General features: G+C 53.9%; 3 protein-coding genes across 3 annotated transcripts; 2 read left to right on the forward strand and 1 right to left on the reverse strand.

The window, feature by feature from the left end:
* Positions 1-6,507: 6,507 nt before the first annotated feature.
* GUITHDRAFT_149127 (hypothetical protein) lies at positions 6,508-6,828 on the forward strand (the record flags this gene model as incomplete). Its single annotated transcript, XM_005818635.1, has 1 exon — positions 6,508-6,828. The coding sequence occupies one exon, from the start codon at positions 6,508-6,510 to the stop codon at positions 6,826-6,828; it is 321 nt and encodes a 106-aa protein (XP_005818692.1).
* Positions 6,829-7,476: 648 nt separating this feature from the next.
* GUITHDRAFT_149128 (hypothetical protein) lies at positions 7,477-7,797 on the reverse strand (the record flags this gene model as incomplete). The annotated part of the gene is made up of 1 exon (XM_005818636.1): positions 7,477-7,797. The coding sequence occupies one exon, from the start codon at positions 7,795-7,797 to the stop codon at positions 7,477-7,479; it is 321 nt and encodes a 106-aa protein (XP_005818693.1).
* Positions 7,798-9,112: 1,315 nt separating this feature from the next.
* GUITHDRAFT_149129 (hypothetical protein) lies at positions 9,113-16,376 on the forward strand (the record flags this gene model as incomplete). The annotated part of the gene is made up of 3 exons (XM_005818637.1): positions 9,113-11,935; positions 12,175-13,038; positions 13,077-16,376. Coding segments are annotated over 3 exons (6,987 nt in total), but the record flags the coding sequence as incomplete, so codon positions are not given.
* Between the last annotated feature and the right edge of the window lie 90 nt (positions 16,377-16,466).

Below are 16,466 nucleotides of genomic sequence, written 5' to 3' on the forward strand. Positions count from 1 at the left end.
GCAAACAAGGATTTCATACCATTCTATTTTTGCCCTAAGACATATCTATGGTATGTCGAAATCAAACCGTCAGATGAACAAACTAATCGACTCTTCTCGTCAACAAACTCAATACAATGGGACAAGAAATCCTTGCTACGAGAAATACAACAAGGAGAATTTCCTCTCAACTCTAAACCGCGATCAACAAACAAAAACACAGAAACTAAAACAGAACGCAAGTACCTACTACACCAAGGTATCGAACTTGAAAACTCTCGCAGATGGGGAGGGAACAAAGTGTACTACGAAGCTGCGAAAGCTTTCCAACCGACACCTATGAAATCCATACCCATAAGCATGCGGGACGTTCGTCAAGAATTAGAAGACATTACCTCGGAAGAATCTGTCGACAGCGAAACCGAAAGTGATCACTCCAGCTCAGAAGAAGAAAACCTTACTGAAGAGTCAAGGATAAGTGTAACACAAGATACTATCGACAAACAGACCAAGGACTACTTCACAGATCCAAAATCGTTCGCAGATATTGATGACTTTACGAATACAACGATGGAAGAATTGGATGAAAATGACAAAGAATACGAGGAGCAACTAAAACACGACAAGTCCGACCTCAAGGATATCTACCTCTATTCAACAGGAGAAAGAATACGAGGAACTAAAGCCTCAGCTATCCTCCTGAAATGGCATATCAAGACAAATCATATCAACAAAAAATACCTATTCCAACTTGCCGACAGAATTGACGGGATGGAGGAACTGAGGAGACTCAGCAAAAAGACCCCACTACCAACTTGTCACACTTGCCGCAGAGCAAAAAGCAAAGCGGCTGCATTACCGAAATTCAAAGAAAAGAGATCTGACAGCCGGTTCCATCGACTTCATGGAGATATGAGCACATACCGACTAAGGTCCATCGAAGGAGCAAAATACCTGATGCTATGGAAAGACAGTTATAGCTCATTCAAAATGCCAGTCGGAATGTACAGCAAAAAAGGTTACAGAAAATCTCTACGCCTAGTCACACGCAGATACAACAACGGGGTCTTCCCCAAAGTTGTACGCGTAGACAACGGCGGTGAGATGACGTCGAAAAATCTCTGAGAATGTACGAAAAGAACAACATCTACCTGGAACGGGCTGCACCCTATGAGCACTGGCAGAATGGCAGAGCAGAATCTGGGATCTATTCATTAGACACCAGAACTCGACTCGCCATAATCCATTCCAATGTGCCGAAGAACCTGTGGCTCAACGCAATCTATTACAACGCTGAAATCGAAAATGCATTCTTACCTATGAGCAGAGGATCAGACATGAGCTGCTACGAAGCGTTCACAGGGAAAAGACCAAACGCGGAGAAATTTCACCCATTTGGATGCCTGTGCTATGTCCATGTGTTAAAAGACAGGAGATTAGCACAAGGAAGAGACAAAAAGCTAGGACCTACGGCAGAAGTCTGTGTATTCCTTGGATTCGCCCACCACCTAGGAATGAAAGGATTCCTCGCAGCGTCTCTAAATGGCAAACAACTCTACGTCACAGAAAACAACATAAGCTTCAATGAAGAAGTGTTTCCTTATCGATTCTCACACCCTGAAGATAAGACATGGAAAATACCATTCGGAGCTTGTAACGATTTCGGAGACGACAATGTCACCATACTCAATCGAGCAGGTGAACGGTTAACAGAGATGTCAGGATCATCAGACTCAGAAGAAGAGATGATAGATAAGTCACATCACAGAAACCGACGTATGACAACAACTTACAAGAAATCACCGGCACCAACCTCCGATACGCTTCATCTTGAAGAAGACGATGACCTTCGACAGGACCCGAAAGTAATCGAGTTGGACACCTCGTTGGAGGTAGACAACCACTTGACAAGATCCTGCGAACAAACATCAGTCGTCAGAGAAAGCGAAATAGAAGAAGAACCAGTCATCGATGAAGGATTATCATCCCTCAACAAAGAGCTGGCAAGCCTTCAAGTTGAGACTCATAATAGCGGAGAAAAGGATTTCAGATGGGATTTAATCCCCGGAATACCTAAGAATCAACTACGGTCAGGGAAAATAGTCAACAAAGACACCGAACAATCTGGTGACTCTGACAATGAATTACCTGGAGACCTAGAAGAATTCGCAACCTCCGACTATGTGAATAACATAGGCGTACCACACCAATTCCAGGCATCATCGAAAATGCAATTCTGCGGTGTCATGGTCGATTGCTTCAACACGTCTAGACATACAACTGGGTGGTCACACGGACCAGCACAGAGAAATATCTACGACGAAAACCACTACAACCAAGAAATCGATACATTGATGTCATTCCTTCGAGAATGCAAGAAAGATGAGAAAAGAGAATACCGGATACAGCGGACACAGTTATTCTACACAGCCCTACTCACCGCAACGTCAGCCGTATCAACTGGAAAGGACGAACCTAGCATCAAGGAAGCCTTACATGCTACCAACCCAGAACGGAATCAATGGATAGCAGCCATACAATCAGAGGCAAAATCATGGGAATCTTTGAAAGTTTTCGAACAAGTCGAAGAAATACCACAGGACAGAAAGAGCATTGGTTGCAGAATCATCTTAAAGCGAAAAAGGGGAGCGCAAGGAGAAATCCTCAAGTATAAAGCACGAGCCATTATCCAAGGATACAACGCAGTACAAGGCACCGATTACCTGGACTCGTTCTCTGCCACAGCAAACCCCGTCACAATCAGACTTCTCTTGATTGTAGCTCGAGCAAAAGGATGGCGTATCCGCTGTCAAGATATACCTACAGCATACCTCACAGCTTTCTTACCCACCGAAGTATACATCAGGACGCCGAAAGAATTCCAAGAGTTCTGCAACATCCATTCAAAATTCCTCAAGATACTCAAATCAGTATATGGTTTACCAAGCAGCGGGCGAAATTTCTGGAAGAAGCTATGTCAAGACCTTCGCGAATATGGCTTCACGCCATGTACAGCAGACGATTGTCTCTTCTTGTATCGTGACAAACGAGGGGGAGAAATCATAGTCGCGCTGGTGGTCGATGACATAATTCAAGCAAGCAACGACGAAAATCTTTTCACATCATTCGATGAATTCATGAACAACACAAAAAGATACAACACAACAACAGACAATGATCTGAGCTTCTATTTGGGAGTTGCCTACACCAAAGATTCAACCGACAACCTTGTCAGCAATCAACAAGCTTACATCGAAAAGTGTTTGCACAGATTCAACCTAGATGGGATAGACCCAACAGGCAAAATCACAACCCCAATGGACCCAAAGTTCACAATTGAACCAGAGGATATCGACGAACATGCACCTGAAGACCTTGTCAAGTTGTACAGAAGCCAAGTTGCTAGTTTGATCTACATCGCAGCATGGACACGACCCGAAATAAGCTACGCCGTATCACTGCTTTCCAGATACCTCACTTGTCCTACCAAGAAACTGTTAACGGCAGTACACAGAGTTTATGCTTACCTCAAAGGCACAAAAAACTTAGGGATCAGATATACTGATCAAGATAGCGCTGGACATGACAAGATGCACTTGATCGCCTATTGTGACAGTTCAGACGCAGACTGCAAGATTACGAGCAGATCTACCGGCGGATATGTCATTTTCCTCAACGGAGTACCAGTATCATGGAAATCTGCAAGGCACAATATCGTTTCGTTATCCACCATGGAGAGCGAATACGTACAATGCACCTTGACAGCAATCGAGATTCTGTACTTACGTGAAACACTCGAATTCATGGGATACAAGCAGAAGACAACCATATGCTATCAAGACAATGCTGCTTGCATCAAGTTGAGCGAGAATCCTGTGCACAAAAGTCGATCCAAACATATCAAACGACGCTGGCACTTTATCAGAGAATGCGTCGCAAGGAAAGAAATTACCTTGGAACCCATCAATACGAATGAACAGATAGCGGATATCTTCACGAAACCGTTACCTGTGGATCAATTCCTTTATTTAAGAGACCAACTCTTAAATATCCCTGAAAGCGAACGCTATCAGCGAAAGAACAAAAGATGATATTCACAAAGAAACCTATCTCTCTTAGGTAACTTTGATGAAAATAAATCACAATGAAAACACAAATTTACCTCGCTTTTGAGACCGATGTAACTATGCTTGGGGAACAAGCTACACTCTCAAATCAAAGCGGAATGACAGTGATAGTTTCTGAAACAACTGCACCACGAACACTGTTTGGCATTCCTGAAAGTTAACTTTCAGTGGATAGTTATACTTTGTTTGGAGGTACAGGTCAGGACATCACACAATCATGGAGAATGGAGTAAGAGTTACATAGCACAGCTTCCTCACATTCGTGGGCTGATGCGATAACCTGACATACGTCATGATTATCCATCAGGGCGATGGCGCGTAAATACATCCACCAGGGTGTATGAAACGTACTCTTACGGACAAACTTACCAAATCTATGATGGTATGTACGTACACACGACTCAGTTGTGTATGTGGCGCCATCTTACCTGGTAATAACAGTTTGCCGTCGGCCATGCTGATCTCTAGACACAGCAATGGTTGCTCTAAACTTCCATTTGAAGCTAGTTGATATTGCAAAAGAGCAATATCAGGGTTATTTCTGCCTACCCACACAGTCAGCAGTGTGTTTAAAGATGCAGAACAACTTCTTATTACCTCAAATATGTTTCACGCACTTCTTATCACACGTTCTGAAACGTGATGATGAGAAACGTTGAGACATGTGTGGAAACCTCGTGATCTGTTCACTTGGAGAGCTTTGAAGGCTGGTATGAGCAAAGATCTCGAACCTTCACAAGGGTACAACAAGGGGAACTCACCGTTCTCGACCATTGACGAAAAGTTGGTTCCGCCATTTTCGCTCGATTGGTACCTTTTCGTGAAAGGTCACGTAGACCCTCATACCGACATTGGGACCTATGGGTTGGCCCGATGCTGTATGCTATCAAACAAATGCTCTCATCTTCGGTGACGACACGCAAGTTTCGAGCAAGGGGGAGTGATGTTGTACCCATGACATCGTTGCACTTGTAACGATGCAACAGCATCATGCCGAAATAGCAAAAACTATAAGGGCAATATGAAGTTTTATGTGGAATACCTCAGGTACCGTGTCGGGTACATTTTGGTACTTCATCAGGCAAATACCGACTGTCATGTGTACCATGCCCAACGTGGCAGGGCGCATCTTGTACGGTGGACCTGGCGGCTAGTCGTAAACTCAGTACATACGACAGGTAGAGTACTATGAGGATGAGACTTGACCGTACCATAGCAAGATCATTTACGACACTATTTAAGCTCAGAGAGGAGCGGACACCTTCGCTGCTCGTTTCCTCGCCACTCTTACACATCAGTCCCTCATACGTTATCTTGCTCTGCTGATACATAAACAAATCTAGCTTCATTCTTCATTCTCCCAAGCACACCTTGCTACGTTGTGGAACAAGTCTCACATCAATGAACGCCTTCAGATCCGACCGTCGTTGAACCGTCAGTGATACTAATGGCAGGAACTGCAAAGTTGCGTCCCGAGTCTGACGGTCAGTCGGGTATCGCCGATCATGGGCCATCGCTTGCTGCTGGACAGCAGGCTGTGATCAACTTAGCTCGGCTGAGCTGCAACACTACTGATGATTTCCGAAGTCACAGTCAGGTACCACCGTGACGGTAAAACACACTGTGACAACTTGAATTCATTCATCGGCAACCCGAAGTTCAACGGTTGAGGCTTCAAGTCATCAGCCTTCCGAAGTTCCGAACAACCTGGCAACTTGGAGGGCCCGGCGCCTCGCCACCGGTGACTCGCCGGGACCGTGACGTCAGGCCAGTGTGCCGGGCCGTGCAGCCGCGTGACTGCAGCCGCGGCCGGCGCTGTGACAGCCCGGAAACTTTGAACCGTGGCCCGGGGTGAGGGGACCGTCGGCCCTGTCCGACCGGCCGGGAAATCACCGTACAGTAGTACTACAGGTGAAAAAATGCTTTATACTTTACTCAAAGTTAAGTGAAAACAACTAGGATACATGGACTGGGAAGCAGCATCCGAGCCGAAAGGTTACGGTTAGTCAGGTCAGTGACAGCTGTAGTCAAGAAGATAACGTGCTGTAGTAAAGTCCGGAAGTTGACGATGAAGAGGTCATATGGAGGCAGGTTCGGGTTCCAAAACTTGGATAGGTTGCAATTTGAAGCTTTAGCGAGAATTTTCAAATACTTTCCGATCTGTACAGGCAATTGCTGTGAGGGGTGGAAACAGATACTCCGCGGGGTAGGGGGTGGTGATTTCCGAGTGGAAATTTACGTGGAAGTCAGGTTTCGTACCAAGTCACGTTACCCCCAAAGAGTTCATCCCCAAGTTTACTACACAACAAGAAGTCGTTAACCGCTCCCTCGTGACCTCAAGTCCCCGCCCTCTCCCTACATCACCCGCAGCAGACCTGACCCCACAGCACCCTCGTCGCACATGCTCATGCTGCAGCCTTCCTTCGATCTCCTCTCCCTCTCCCCCCTCTCCTCCCCTCTCCCCGCCTCCTCCCATCCCCTCCTCGACGACTCCAGCTCCGACGGCTCCGACTCCGACTCCGACCTCCAGCTCGCCGAGGTACTGCGACCTTCGTCGCCTGTGTCAGCCAAGAGGATGAGCAGCGAGGAGGGGGCGAGGGACAGGAGGAGCGGGCCGTCGAGGGAGCGGCAGCTTGCGGCGCTGAGGCACTGCATCGAGCTTCTGGAGCGAGCAGAGCGGCCGGTGGTGTACGGGGCGACGGGGGAGGCGATACGGCTGTGAAGACGAGGGACGAAGATACGTGAACGCAACAAGCTGATCGATACTGTGTCATGAAGATGTACAGAGGATGTAGATATAGAGCCACGAGCAAGATGTATGAATAAAAAATACCATGCCTGCAAAGATCCTGTTGTACTATTTGAGGTCCATTTTGGTTCGAGTTTGCCTTATCTACTGCTAGATTAGCACATGCTATGATCGTGTACTTTTGATGTCTTCATGATATATTTGGAGTGAGTGCTGACATGTTTGGGAGAAACACGTATTGCATGACAGTCGATGAACTGAAAACTACAGGCATCTTCGAGTGGTTGGGCAGAAGTGATGAATTTTTCCGGTGATGATGATTGTTGTTTCCATGAACAAGCCACAAAGCACCTTAGTCTAACGAGCAGACAACTGGTCTGACGATCCATGTCCTCACAAGAAAGGGCCTTGTTTGGTGGACTGCATTAGATTCAGAAGAAGAAAGATATCTATGTAATCATCGAAGCTGGAAGAACTCCTGATGAAGTTGACAACAATACTGCAGCCGCATGATCTCCATTGATCGTGTCTTTTATTCATACACCTTGCACATACCTCCTATCTCTACATCCTCTGTACACCCTCTCTACATCCCGCCTCCCTCCAACCCTCTCCTCCTCTTCACAGCCGCATCGCCTCCCCCGTCGCCCCGTACACCACCGGCCGCTCTGCTCGCTCCAGAAGCTCGATGCAGTGCCTCAGCGCCGCAAGCTGCCGCTCCCTCGACGGCCCGCTCCTCCAGTCCCTCGCCCCCTCCTCGCCGCTCCTCCTCTTGGCTGACACAGGCGACGAGGGTCTCAGCACCTCGGCGAGCTCGAGGTCGGAGTCGGAGTCGGAGCCGTCGGAGCTGGAGTCGTCGAGGAGGAGGTGGGAGGAGGCAGGGAGAGGGGAGGAGAGGGGGGAGAGGGAAAGGAGATCGAAGGAAGGCTGCAGCATGAGCATGTCGGACTGTTGTGGGTGAGCGTGTGTGGTTTGGAAGGCGGTGGGGGAACCTGACACTTGAAGGGGGGGAGGCGACAGGCCTCTTTACCACACACCAACTCAGTCCGGCTTGTTACCACACTGTGACAGCCATCCGGTACAGAACGGAAATTCCGCCAGGTCTCAAGCTCTTTACCACACCTCTATAAATATTTTAGTCCAGCCCCCTCGTGACCTGGTCGGCGTTCCCTGAGCGGAACTCGTTGCGGAACTTCCCGAGGCCTCGGAACTCGGAACAATAATATAGCTACTGCCAGATATAGGCCACTGTGACAGCCGCTGAGCCGCTCCGACGATCCGGTCGGATTATCGGATGGTCCGACTCTGGGGCCAGCGCCCCCGTACAGGGGCGGCGGGTCCAGGAGGGCCGCCGAGCCCCGGCGGTCAGATCATCATGGCACACCAGAACGGTACTGTCACAGTACTACTGTCGGACCCGGTGACCCGTGGGCGTCAACTTCTCAGTGACTCAAAATTGAGTTAAAGATCACCAGTCACCCGGTCACCGTCCTGGTCACGGTAACTCGTAAAGTTTTCAGCACTGATTTACTAAGTTCCGAAGTTCGGCATGATGATTTACCCGGGCCGCCCGCCCGGCCCGCGGCTGCCCGCCGCCGGGCCGGCCGACGGACGGCCGACCCTCTGGCCGCGGAGTCCCCGGGGCCCCCGGGAGCCTCGCCGGGTCCCGGAGTTGTCCGGAGTCCGGACAGGCTCCGGGAGTCCGATCCGATCGGCCGGGGGCCCGGTGGTACTCCGAGTCCGGACTCGGCCCGGGCCGGCGGCGCCGTCACTGAGACTGTCGGAGGCTCCAAGAGCTTCCCAGCCCGGATTTCTTCCTGGTGGGTCAGGGACCCCATCAACTCGATCACCCCACCCCTAATTTCTCTTTTCATATCCACCCCTCCTAGAATTTACCTGATAAAAGGGGTAGTGGAATAGGATAACTGAGTACCCTACCCCAATAAAATCTTCTCGTACCCCACCCCTTTGAGTTCGCAAAGTTGTTGAGGGAGACCAATAGAGGAACGCGATGGATGTGCGAACTGGGAAGGGGGGAGGAGAGGAGGAGAGGAAGAGAGGCGGTAAGAGGAGAGCATGAGAGGCGACTAGAGTGACAGGGACAGGAGGAAGACTCATAGTCAGAGGCTAGAGAGAGAGAGAGCGATGATGAAGAGCAGCAGCATCGAGATGGTAACCTTTGGAAAGGCCGTCGAAGTTGGAGCTGCAAGGAATGACGCGAACTAAGAGCTGATCCTCTTAGCGAGATTGGACAACCATGAGCTGCTGTAGAGGAATAGGAATCCACTCGGGCAGCGACGATGATTATTCCATCTTGGAGGCATTGTGCCATTCCCTTGACTGCGAGATGTACGGGGTGAAGGTATCCGAGCATGTGTCGCATTCAGATCGACATGAGAAGATGATGCTTCAGAGCATGATGCTCGACCATCTGTTCCTGCCAGCTCTCGTCAAGGTCTTGAGCTCGGAGGAGTCGGCAAGCATGCTGGACTGCATCGAGAAGGCAAAAGGGATGCAACGGAAAGACGCGAGCGCGATGAAGGAGTGGTCGAGGGAGATGAACCATTTCCAGATGTTCTGCTCGTACTGGAGGAAGGAGAACTTTCCTGAAGACCTCAGGAGGATGAATCAGTCCTTGGCAAGGTCCAAGAAGAAGCTCTACGACGTGACGACGAGCCTTGAAGGGGATGAGGATGCTCGTTGGTCATGGCGGAGTGTGACCGACGACGACAGGGTTCGTGTGGTCGACGTGTCTCGGGAGGAGGAGGAAGGAGCTCCTGGCAAAGTGCCGCAGGATCCTGCAGCAGCTTCTGTTCAGATCATCCGCGTGAACGAAGGGCCGGAGCTCCACCATCGTACTGTTGGCATTCTGATCCTTTTGAAAGCACCAGGGGCCGTGGAGGCGTTTGACAGCCAGGTAGCAGCTCTGGAGAAGGAGAGAATCAGGCAGGAGGTGTCGAAGAGGCCCTGCAGGCTCGAGCTCTTGGGGAGTGGAGGGTGTAAAGGATACAGGTCAGCGATGGAGGTGAAGGAGGAGGAGTTGGAGGACTTCAGCCTGGGCTCGTTCGAGCAGGCTGTGGTGAACGCGTTTCAGTCGAGCAGCTTCACTCACCCTCGACCTGTCAAGATCAAGCTGAAGGAGGTGAATCTGATCGACGGAGGGGTGCGAGACTGTCCTCCCTACAGCAGAGAGGCAGGGAGCTTCTTCGGAGATGTCGTGCGCCGGTACAGGGAGCAGTCGGGTAGAGCGATAGAGCTAGAGACGTCAAGTCAGCTGGTGATGAAGTTCAGGATCGAAGCTGGGGCAGCGCATGCTCCATGGGACGATGGAGACGAAGAACTTCAGCGAGCTGTCTCCTCGGACGACGCCAGAATGGCTCAAGCAGCGCTGCGAGGGATGGGGAGGGTCTTCCCCGAGCAGCACGCGGTTGCCGTTAGGTTGCTCAATCGGCTCAAGTTCGTCCTGGCAGAGCAGCAGGGGAGCCTGAAGGACTTCAGCAAGCTTGAATTTGCGATCCTCGTGCCCAACGTCTGGTCGCTGAGGCAGCAGACCATGTCGCAGATGCGAGCAGCTCTGTTCCCCGACGAACCCATGTCGTCCCAGCTCCGAAGGAGGGTGATTCCCCATCAGGACAGGGCGGTAGAGGAGCTGAGGGAGGCGATACGTAGGGGGCCCCCATCGACCCTCTTCGTCATCATCGCCGACCAGTCGCACTGGGGGCTGAACAAGGGGGGCCCTGTCGACATGCTCGTCAACGACGAGCTGCTGCTGCGCCAGCGCAACTTCATCGTCCTCCTCGTCAGTGCTACCCCCTTCGCTAACCTGACCTGGCACAGCAGGATCCCCGAGCGGTACGTGAAGTTCGATGACGACGACCCTCTGCGGTCGATCGTCTCGGCCAGCAAGCTAAGTGACATGGGGAGGAAGAAGCGAGGAGGAGCGGGGGGGGAGGAACTCCACGTTGTGCGATGGAGGAGGAGGAGGCAGTCGGGTCGATGTGCTTTCTTTGGGCTGGAAGACTTTCTCAGGACGATGCCATCAGCCATCCTCAAGGAGTGTATCCTGCCTGACGACGGTGAGAACTCGGAGAAGGAAGGAGGACTGCGGCGGCGGGATCAGCTGATACGGGGGGATCCGGAGCTTTCAAAGATCATGGAGCAGCACTGCAAGGGACGGGGGAAGAAGAAGGGGGAGGTGATCTTGAGGGAGCATGTCTGGCTTGCAGACGTCCTGCTGTCTTTGCTATACTTTCGCAAACTTCGGTGGGATGCAAAGGCCCAGGAGCTGCGGAGCCTCGAGCAAGCGTCTAAGTTTTTCCAGCTCGAGAAGCTGAGAGAGATGAAGCTGGAAAAGGAGTACAGGGACATGGCAGAGCGATGCTCGCTGGGGGTGATGAAGGCAGCAGAGGTCCTCCTGAACGAGATCAAGGCTGCGATATTGCGGCTCTCCACCTCCACCTCCTCCTCCTCCGCTCCCCCTCCTCTCTCTGCCGCCGCTCCTCTCGCCGACGCCTTCTTCGCTAAGTTGACCCACGAGGCTCGAGGAGGCGACGACCGGGTTGTGCATGCTGAGGAGAGCAGGTTCTTCCAGCTGAACGAGACCGACGCCATGGTCAAGGACCTCCTCCTCCACAACCGGCTGCCCAACGGGCTCTGCGGACACATGAAAGTTGTCAGGCTTTTCAGCGTCGAGCAAGCGGACGAGATCGTCCGCGGCCTGAGGAAGAACCGAGACGAGCTGTTCGGCAAGAAGGCTCCTCCCTTTGCCGTCATCAGCAACCATGGCGGCTGCCCTCTCCTCGACGGCATCGAGCCGTACTTCCGCAAGCAGCCGATCGTGTACAACAGGGATCGGCCCCCTCGCTCTCTCAGCTCTCTGCTACGTGCGAGGGAGAGGGAGGAGGAGGCGAGGGGGGAGGAGGGGGGGGAGGGGGAGGGGATCCAGTGCAGGGACCTCGAGGGGCTACCAGGGATTCTGTTCCTGACGGAGAGGGGGAGGATGGGGGAGACTTTTCCTCACTCCTTTGACTGTCTTGACATGCGAGTGAGATGGTCGGAAGATACCACGTCTGTGATTCAGGTGCCTCCTGCTCCTCCTGCTCCTCCTGCTCCTGCTCCTGCTCCTGCTCCTGCTCCTGCTCCTGCTCCTGCTCCTCCGTCTTTCGTCCTTCGTCCCCTCCTCCCCTTTCCCCTCTGCCTCCTCCTGCGTGCCCACTGCGTCTTTTCTCTGAATTCTCACATCTCTCCTTGCTTCTCCAACCCTTGTAACATTCTCAAACCCTCCTCCATGAAACTCGTCTCCTCACTTCATCCTTGCAGGAGTTGGGGAGGCTGAGCAGGCATGCGGGCACGAGGGAAGCACTGCCGTTCAGCTCGGTAGACGATGCGATGGCGCTAGCGGATCAGCGGAAGTGGTTCGAGGAGGGGGGGAGGCCGATCGCTGTGTACGCGAAGCAGGGGGAGGAGGTGATGGAGGTGGCGGAGGCAGGAGGAGGGAGGATGCGGCTGGTGGGGATGGCCTGGAGTCGGAGGAGCTGGACAAGGAGGAGCATGCTGAAGGTAGTCGGGTCGGGGAAGGTTTTGATGCTGAAAGACGAAGGGTCGAGTGAACTGTATGAGATGAAGGATGTCAGACTGGAAGGAGAGGAAGGAGGAGGAGGAGGAGGAGGAGGAGGAGGAGGAGGAGCGAGAGAGGATACGACGGACTTGGATCTGACTGGCTGCATGCTCATCCACTTCCCCAGCTGCAGTCGAGCTGGCAGCTCGAGCTTCAACTGGCGGGAGAGCAGATGCCTTGAGATCGTCGACCATGACCGCGTGTCCTCTTTGATCCGGGTCAGGAATCGCTCGAAGTCCACGGACCCCAGCAGGTTCGGAGCAGGAAGCTGTTACACGATCGTGCGGGATGCTGGAAGTCTAGAGTGGCTTACGAGCAGCAGCAACTGCCCGTACGGGGGAGAGCTCAGGGAGCTGGAGCACGCGCTGCCCTGTGCTCTTGTCAGCGAGCGGTTGTACGACGCGATCGGAGAAGCGGTGGAGGTGGCGGAGGTCAGCAGCCGGGAGGTGTGGAAGTGTATCAGGCTACAGTCGAGGCTCCACACGCACGTGAGGAGGAGGGAGAAGGGAAAGGACCTCAAGATCAACTACGACGAAAACGAGCTCCATGACTACAGGATGAAGCACGTAGCCGTCTCCTCCTCCTCCTCCCCTCCTCCTCGCAGCTCGTCGGCACGGCTGCCATCGAGCACTGCGACTGGTGTGAGGACCCTGACGAGAGGGGGAGGCACAGGCTACGCTTCCTCCTGCATGCCGAGTGTCAGGCCGGCAAGACAGGAGCGTACCTCTGTCTCCTCCACCTCCTCCGCCAGGAGATCAGCAGCAGCTCCTCGTCTGCCTTCGCCTGCCTGCCGCCACTTGGGAGCTGGCAGGAGATCGAGGACGAGCGGTGGCAGGAGAGGAGGGCATGGGAGTTGCCGTACTGGGAGGACCTGGCGAGGCAGCAAGTGGACGAGAGGGAGATGAAGGAAGGGAGATACTACAAGCTGATCATCTTACAGAGGTTGAGGTTGCTGATCAAGTGCAGGATGGAGGAACGCTCTTCCTCCTCTCCCGCCTCTTGGTCGTCCTCGTCCTCGTCCTCGTCCTCGTCCTCGTCCTCGTGGAAGCGGAGCTACGTAAGGAAGCTGCAGCAGGCTGCGACGGCTGACAACTTGGAGGGGGAGTGTGTACAAGGGGAAACCCTCCAGCAGCTCGACAGTTCGCTGCGAGGGTTGGCGGAATGCCCGATCAGAGTGGAGGAAATGGCAGGAGGAGTCATAATTAGGGTGTCCGACGCCGCGGGCCTGCGGAGGGTCCTGGAGTGGGACAACAGCAGCGGGTCCTCTCGAGCTGTCGCTGTACTGCTGAGCAGGGGGCTGAAGACTCGCTACGACGAGAAGCTGATAGAGGTGAGGGAGGACGGAAGTCTCTTCCTGCCTTGTCAGACGAAGCTGTGGGATGTTCATGGTATCACATGGAAGATCCATCCAGAGGAGGAGGAGGAGGAGGAGGAGGAGGGGGAGGAGAGGGCAGGTCGAGTTGCCAAGCATGAGTATGCCGGCCGCTGCTCGCGATCGCTCGACTCTTACCTCAAGGGGGCCAAGGTGAAACTGCTGAGACTTGCAAACGTCATGCGACGATTCGATCTTCGGAAACTCTTCGGCCCCGACAGGCGCGACTGGCCGTCCATCTCCTTCCCGTTCTTGAACGAGGAGACGACTGGTTACTTCAGGCTGGACTGGGAGGGGAAGGTGGCAGGGGCTGTGGAGCAGGAGGCGGAAGGATCGATCCGCCACTGGGTGTTCACCCCGTCCCACGGACGAGACTCTGAGAGTTCAAGGACGACGGGGCAGTTGGCCTATCTCGACAGGTCGCAGGCGTTCAAGGAAGGAGGGAGGAAGGTACCTGTGCGACAGGTACTGGTAGTGAGGCCGGACGAGGAGGAGGGAGGAGGAGAGTTCAGCGCATACCTCAACGACGTTGGCGGCGAGTTCATAGTGGTCTCGATGCCTCGGCGGATGACGTTGACCACGGACATGCGGAGCATCGGGTTCAGTGAGGAGCAGTTCTCAGCTCAGCTGGACAGGGCAGGAGGGCCGCTGGTGCTGACGCCTGAGACGGGCGGGATGGGCTACACGAGGATGTTCATCCAGATCTTTGCGCACCTGCTGGGGCTAGAGAGGGTCTGGGTGCTCGACGATGACGTCATCGACTGCTACGAAGAGGACCTGGACGCGACGTTCGCGTCTGCCCCCCCCAGGCGCCAGCCCCTCCTTCCCTGCTCGTTCGCCCGCATCATGCTCACTACACAGCGAATGTTCGACGAGCGGAGCAGCAAGGCTCTCTATGACCCCAGCTGCAACCGACCTGCCTGCCCCTGGACCCGCTCGTTCTTCTCCTCATCCCTTGAGCTATCCGGCACGTCGGCAGACTGCCGAGCTGTGCGGGGGCTGAAGGCGAGAGAGGCTGCTCTAGATCCGCTGGAGGTTGACAGGACGGTGTCAAACGTCGAGGATTTTCGAGGGGACCTGGACGGATATGCAGTGATCGGGATCAGAGGAGATGCGGGGAGGAGGGAAGGGAAGGGAGCTTTCGGTATCAGCAGCGACATCTCCTCCTTCTACCTGCTCAACGTCCGGTCGACCGTCCTCAAGGGACTTCTGTTCCCACCCAAGAGGTTCGGGGAGGAGGGAGAGTTCTACCGTCTGTGCGAGGCGAGCGGGCTCGCTGTGCTCCAAGTCAACCGCTTCTTCTTCCACAAGGCAGAGCCGAGCCTCCTGGGCAGACTCCATGTGGAGCCCTGCTGGACAGGAGGAGGGGAGAGGAGGGTCCGCGTGCTTATCAACGGGGTTCACGTGTACGACGTGGTCACGTCCCAGGACAAGTCCAGCTGCAGCGACGTCTGGCCCTGCCTGTTGGAGGAGAGCAGGAGGAGGAGGGAGGAGCGTCTGGTGCCGAGGGTGTCGTGCATGATAGAGGGGAGTGAGAGAAGGCTCCAGGTCGGAGAGGACGAGGAGCTTGACGACAGCTGGGAGTTTGCTGGGAAGGTCTGCGATCAGTTTGACATCAGGGTGTTGCTACCGTTGAAGCCGGAGGTCAAAATCTCTCTTGACTCGCTCTCCGTCCATCGGGGCCGGCGAGCCGTCGGGCCTCGGAGAGCCAGTCGGTTCCTTGTGGACTGCGTTGACTACCTGCGAGCGGACGCAGTGCTCTTCTACCCGCCCCGCAACGAGACGGACGAGGAGGAGGAGGAGGAGAGGACCTTGTTCGAGGAGCCGGAGACGGGCTGGAAGGTGTTGGAGGGAGGAACCTTGGACAGGGGAGGAGGAGGCACGTCGATTTGTATCTTGTGGGACTACTTCTCCGAGTGTTCAAGGAGGCTGTTTACAGCGCTAAGGAGACTGTCGGGGGAGGCAGGGGGAAACTTGTCCAGGGTTACCTTCCTCCTCCCAGCGGTGATGTACGCAAGGAACCAGCGCGCGATCGAGGATAAGATTCGTGTGTTGGTGGTGGGGGGGAAGAAGTTCAAAGTTGAGAGGAGATGGAGCAGCTGCCTGGAGCATGGCATGTTCGATGACATTGACAAGGAGGAGGACGAGGACGAGGACGAGGACGAGGAGGAGGACGAGGACGAGGACGAGGACGAGGAGGAGGGAGGGAGAGGCGCGAGGAGCGGGTATAGGAAGGGTCTCCCGAAACTGGAGAGAGTGTCCAAGTCTGTCCAGCAGGAGGAGGAGCAGTCTTTGATCGTGATCAGCTGTTCAACTGATAGCTCGGAGGGCTCGCATGACGTGAAGAGGGAGCAGGAGGGAAGGAGAGGGGAGAGGAGGGGAGAGGAGAGGAGGGGAAGGGAAGATGCGAGTAGGGAAGTTGAGAGCAGAGAGCAGGAGAGGAGGAGAAGGATAGAAGAAGAGGAAGCAAGGATGCAAGAAGATTCGGAGGAGGAGAGGAGAGGAGGAGAAGGGCGACTATCGTCAGCCAAGGTCAGCGTCTGCTCGACCCGTCATGCTTGTTCTGACATGTTGTCCAGGACATGGGGGAGGAGGAAACGTCGGATAAAGAAACTTCGACCA

The sequence above is a fragment of the Guillardia theta genome (genome assembly GCF_000315625.1).
Source record: "Guillardia theta CCMP2712 unplaced genomic scaffold GUITHscaffold_282, whole genome shotgun sequence".
NCBI classification, from domain to species: Eukaryota; class Cryptophyceae; order Pyrenomonadales; family Geminigeraceae; genus Guillardia; species Guillardia theta.